The 6,279-nt window shown below is 36.7% G+C and overlaps 1 gene segment (V, D, J or C); it reads left to right on the top strand.

The window, feature by feature from the left end:
• Positions 1-626: 626 nt before the first annotated feature.
• On the top strand, positions 627-1,259 carry LOC690539 (Ig kappa chain V-VI region NQ2-48.2.2-like). The segment is given in 2 exon segments: positions 627-786; positions 949-1,259. Coding segments are annotated over 2 exon segments (405 nt in total).
• Positions 1,260-6,279: the final 5,020 nt, after the last annotated feature.

The raw sequence follows: 6,279 nt of genomic DNA, 5'->3' as shown, positions 1-6,279 counted from the left end.
CAGAACACAATGCATACTGAGAATGGTGATTGTTCAGAGTAAATTTAGATGAGAGCATCTTCAAGAATCTCCAGCTCATGTTCTCTTAAATCCATTACTAACAGTGTTTCCATGGATTTCATTGGAAGTGTTCTTTTACTTTCCTTCTAGGAATGGCATCAGTGCTTGACAATTGCAAAAATGTCCCTAAGTCCATCTGGGCTCCATATCACCTTTGGAGGATTTTTTTTATTGGTTTTGTGTGAAAAATCATCTGAACAGATTTGGAATGAGTAGGTGAGGTATCTAATAAGCAGCATTCAGGAAAACAGGAATCAGACAAGGCTTTCTGTGATCATTACAGACATTCATTCTCTATACAACTTTATCATGAGAGAAATATAACTCAAAGTACTCATTGAACATCCCTTGTTTAGTGGATCAAATAAATCTTGTCTTTAGGGAAATATATGAGTAATAGTATTGATCAGGGATTTTCCTCCTAAAGTGGAGGAAAGAGGAAACATAAATATCCTTCTTTAGCATTGTTGTAACTATAAATAAGTAGATATTGTCCTGGTTTAACCTGGTTTGCCTTAGTTATCAGACCACAAGTTTATAAGCCAAGAACTGCCTAGACTATATCTTGCTATTTGCATACTACATTTTCAGAAACCACAAACCTGACACAGTTGTTTTAAAGAGACGTTCTTATGAGAATAGCAGTAGTTAGCCAGAAACCAAAATTCAAATACAAAATGGATTTTCCGGTGCAGGTTTTCAGCTTCCTGCTAATCAGTGTCACAGGTAACATAGAGCATGGAGTTTGAACTCAGAATCCAGCCAAAATTATTTTACTTGAGGGATTTGAGTCTATTTTTTTTCTTTTCCCTTCTTCTGAATACTGAAATTATTTTTGTGTCCCTATGTCTACTAACCCCTTCCTCTCTATATGTTGCTTTTCCCTAGTCATAGTGTCCAGTGGAGAAATTGTGCTCACTCAGTCTCCAACAACCACGGCTGCATCTCCAGGGGAGAAGGTGACCATCACCTGCCTTGCCAGCTCCAGTGTAAGTAACATGTACTGGTACCAGCAGAAGTCAGGCGCTTCCCCCAAACTCTTGATTTATTCCACATCGAGCTTGGCTTCTGGAGTCCCAGATCGCTTCAGTGGCAGTGGGTCTGGGACCTCTTATTCTCTCACAATCAACACCATGGAGGCTGAAGATGCTGCCACTTATTACTGTCAGCAGTGGAGTAGTAACCCACCCACACAGTGATACAGACTTGAACAAAAACCTCCTAACTCCTTAGGGCCCAGCTACTTCCTCCTAGAGATAAAATGTGGTCAAGGGTTTCATGCAGTAGTCTACACAAGGTATACTGCTTTGCAATGAAATGTCATTCGCATCTCTGGTTAATTGTCTCCATAATATTCCACTGTACTGCAGTGCTGTTCTCAAATAATCTAATTTGACTGTCTTTATTTAGTCTTAATTTTTGTTCTGTTTGTAGAAGGCAAGTGTGTCAGGGACTTCTCCTCTGCTATTTCACTGGTGGTTTCCATGAACCTTCACATCTAGTTTCTGCTACTTTCACTGACTTTAGGAACTTCTTTGTTGTTGAGTTTTTTCTTCAGGATAATCACTTACTAAAAGTATATTGCTGTTGTTATCCTACAAAAAGTAGTATCCATCCTAATCTGACTTCTGATTTTTATTAGCAGAACTTCTTTTTCACTAAATTGTCCTGTTAGTATTTGCTTGAAATGATTTTTTCTCCAAAAATAAAAACTCTTGACATTTATTCATATTATTTTTCTATTTTCCTGACAACTAATTGAAACACTCCACCTATAGAGAAACAAATAACTCAACAGAGAAGTAATAAATAAACATTTTTTATCAATTAATCTATTTATCTATGTGACTATCTATATATACATATATCCATTTGTGTATGCATACCTTACTTTGATTAGTTAAATTCAAAAGTAAAATTTTTCTTCTTAGAGAAACAGAAATTATTTAAAATATTTAAATGTAGAATTATATTTAAATTTAAATTATATTTTAAGTAAATTTAAATTACATTCAATAATAATGGAAAATTACATAACATTTTGTTTTCAATTTTTCAATTTAAATTATGAAATCCAGAGACAGAGTTGTAAGCCTCCCTGTCTGCATCTCTAGGAAAATGTGTCACCATCACATGAAGTCAAGATATTGATGAGTATTTAAAACACTCTTTATATATTATAATTTGTCAAGAAAACTTTTTCAGAATTAGTTGTTTGACCTTTATTCCTAGTAAAGAAAAGACTGTATAAAGAGGACCGTGGGCCTAAGAGCAGTTCTGACTGCACAGAAGACTGCTGCTTCAAGCAATCTCTGTACTATCTAATCTAAATAAAATCTAAATATCTAAACTAAAAAAGCAAACACGTTTACATTTATGTGTTGTGAAAAACTATACTATATTTAGTGCTTTATACTTAATTCTGGTTAGTGCTATACCATCTGTGGTTGTTTGAATAAGAATAGCCCCCACAGATTCATATATTTAAATGCTTAGGAAGTAGCCCCATTTGATACGATTTTGAGTGTTAGCTTTGTTGGAGGATGTGTGACACTGGGTTTGGACTCTGAGGTTTAAAAAGCCTAATCTGAGGCCAGTATTCTTATTTTCTTGTTGCTTGCTGATCCAAATGTCAGACTCTCAACTACCATATCTGCCTTTGTGCAGACATGCTCCCAATATAAGTGTAGTGAAGTAAACTCAAGTTGCAAATAAATGCTTTCCTTTATATGAGTTTCTGTGGTTATGGTATCTATCCACAGCAATATAATATAACCAAGAAACCTACATATCTATATCGAAAACTTGAGAAATTTTGAGTTGTGAGGCAACAGTAAAACAGCAAGTCAGTTCTCCAGTTCCTCACTTGCTGTCATATCTTCTAGCAGTACGTTTGTCAGGATCTTTTTTCCTTTATCTGACTTTCTGTGGACATGATTAATGATCAACCCTCCTTAATGAGATATAAAGTCAGAAAAGGAGGATTCAAGTCTCATTGAAACGTGTAGGAATATTGGACATGGAAAAAAACTAGAAAAGCACACGGAGATATTGCATACACTTAAGCACATCAACATTTCACCTGGAACTTGTGGGGAAATGTTGGGAAAATGGGTTAGTCAGCCCTCATTGTCAGTTTCAGGTAAGACTTAACTTCTAGGGAAGCACCAATAATCAACCAACTCTCGAATGAATATGTCTATGCAACATGACTAAGTCTTTGGATGTTAATAGTTTAGATTCTAATTTGCACAAAATTTTCCTATGATAATTGTATGTTGTTAACTCTATAACAACTAAGTGCTACAGCAAAACCAATTACTGAGGGGTACTAGACATCCCGTTTTATTTTATGAAGTAAGGTAATGCCATGTCTAGGCTATACAGTTAAGGGTGGAGAAATTCTACTTTTCCCGTTCGATGGTAAAAATTTAAAAATTTTTTGATAATTGGTTATTTTCTCCATGAAGTGGTGTCATAAGAATGCCCAAGATACCTCAAGGCACTAATCAAAGGATGTATAATGATGTATGAAATCATTATTTTTATTTCTGTTTATTTGTTTGGTAGGTTTGGTTTGGTTTGGTTTTGGTTTTAGTTTTGGTTTTTAATCAGGGGACAAGATTTAAGACATGCTTAATTATCCTCAAAAATCTGATTGTTTTAATGAAACCACAATTTCCCTCACTCCCTTAACCCAGTGACACAAAGTATGTCACTTTCTGGCATTTTCTGGGCATTTCTATGAGTCTTCATTCTCATGTGAAGCTTGAAGTCTATGTTATTCATATCAGAAGTTTCCCTTTCTCTTTTTTTTCTCCATCTTTATTAAATTGGGTATTTCTTATTTACATTTCAATTGTTTTTCCCTTTCCCGGTTTCCAGGCCAACATTCCCCTCACCCCTCCCCCTCCCCTTCTATATAGGTGTTCCCCTCCCCATTCTCCCCCCATTATTGCCCTCTCCCCAACAATCACGTTCACTGGGGGCTCAGTCTTGGAAGGACCAAGGGTTCCCCCTTCCACTGGTGCTCTTAAGTGCAGGCTGACAGGAAAAGGATATAGATCTCTCCTGAGAGACACAGCCAGAATACAGCAAATACATAGGCGAATGCCAGCAGCAATCCACTGAACTGAGAACAGGACCCCCATTGAAGGATTCTGAGAAAGGACTGAAAGAGCTTGAAGGGGCTTGAGACTCCATATGAACAACAGTGCCAACCAATCACAGCTTCCAGGGACTAAGCCACTAGCCAAAGACTATGCATTGACTGACCCTGGGCTCCAACTGCCTAGGTAACAATGAATAGCCTTTCTCTTATTCTCACATAACTCATGTCTCTAAGACTTGTATTTCTTCCACCATTTCTGCTATCCAAAATCTACACTGCAGTTTTGTTTCCTTTCACAGGAAGATAGTTTATCAGTTACGTTGATACCATATGAAAAAATTTCTTGACACATACATGATAGTCCATGCCCCAAAGCATCCTAGATCTATACATGTTATATGGGATATGGGATTTGAGAACTATCCTTAGCTAGGGACTTTGATAGTTAGAGTTCATACTGAAATGATATAGTGGAAGTAATGCAATCAAAATAATGATTATGAAGCAGATGCCATGGGAAAGAAGAGGTCTTTGAGTAGAGAATATATAGGACATTTTATGAATGCAAAATCTGTATTTTGATTACTTCCTCTGACTTCTGGAGGAACGTAGCCCTTCTAACTCCTTGATTTTAGCTCACTAAGAATTCTCACCTTCTGAGAGGCTATGCCAGAGCCTGACAAATACAGAAGCAAATGATCACAGTCAACTACTGTACTGCGAATGGGTCCCCTAATGAGGAGTTAGGGAAAGAACAGGCGTGGCTGAAGGAGTTTGCAATTCCATAGGAAGAACAATAATATCAACCAACCAGATACCTCAGAGCTTCCAGGGAATAAATCACCAACCAAAGAGTACAAATGGAGTGACCCATAGCTCCAGCTCCAAGTGTTGAAAATGATAGCCTTGTTGGGGACCAGTGGAAAGAGAGCTCTTTGTCCTGTGAAGTCTAGATGCCCCAGTGTAGGGAAATGCAAGGGCAAGGATGTGGGAGGGTGTGGGTATGTGGGTCAAAAAGCACCCTCATAGAAGTGTGTGGGGGGATGGGATAAGGGTTTTTCCTGATCAGAAACCAGGATAAGGAAAGCATTTGAAGTGTAAATAATGAAAGTATCAAATTAAAAAACAGAATTCTCACCTTCAGAACTTTGAGATATTCAATTAGAATTGCCTGATTTCACTGATAATGTAGGAACTAATTAGAAGAGCAAAATCAGTTTCATTCAAGGATGGAGAGTGTTTTTCACATGAGAGAAAATTTTTGTTCTCTAAAAATATTCTACCCGTCTTATACATGTATGTCTTTTGGTAGAAGACATAGAGTATTTCATTCTAGGAAAAGGTGCTGCCAAGGATATCTTACTGAAACATTCTCTTGATGACACACAGTTTTCTTTTCTGTCTATTTTGGGGTTGGCTCTCACAGAATTTGCCTTGAAGGAGAAAGGTAGCTTTCTTCAGTTAATGTTTGGTTTATTTCTTCACTTATTAAGAAGGCAGGTCAAACTTCATGTTATAATACTATAGGAAATGAATAAGTCAGAGTAACACAGGCATGTTTGGAATTGGTTGATTAATATCCTGGAATCCAAATTAATTTTACTATTAAATTATTTTGTTTACATTCCAAATGCTATCCCCCTCTCAGAGAACAAGTATGCTATGTTCCTGTCTGCAAGTCAAACATAGCATCTGTAATAGTGTCCATGTTTGGTTCCTACACATGAGCTGGATAAACCACCAACAAAAGCATGAATAACTGCACCAAAATACTTAGCACACTGGAACAACACCTGTACCTAACCCATGCTTATAACTTCCTGTCATGGAAATTTCTGACAGCAGAGCAACAAGTACTGACTCCATTGTAAACAAATGCACTCAGAAAAATAATAAAATAGTGGCAGCTGCTCAAACAAGTCTTGACTGGCTTTGGGTAAATAAGGCAAACTCTAGTCCAATTTAAATTTTAAGGAAAAAATTTCTATTTACTATAATAATATAACATAAAGGGCAATTCTTCTAATTCTTCTCTGACATAATACTGTTCATATTTTCATGGTAGTTATTTAATGTTAGTCTAGCATCTTGTATACTTCTCTCAGGGT

The sequence above is a fragment of the Rattus norvegicus genome, chromosome 4 (assembly GCF_036323735.1).
Source record: "Rattus norvegicus strain BN/NHsdMcwi chromosome 4, GRCr8, whole genome shotgun sequence".
Classification (NCBI taxonomy): Eukaryota; Metazoa; Chordata; class Mammalia; order Rodentia; family Muridae; genus Rattus; species Rattus norvegicus.
Note: the sequence above shows the minus strand (reverse complement) of the source record. Positions and strands in the feature narration are given on the sequence as shown.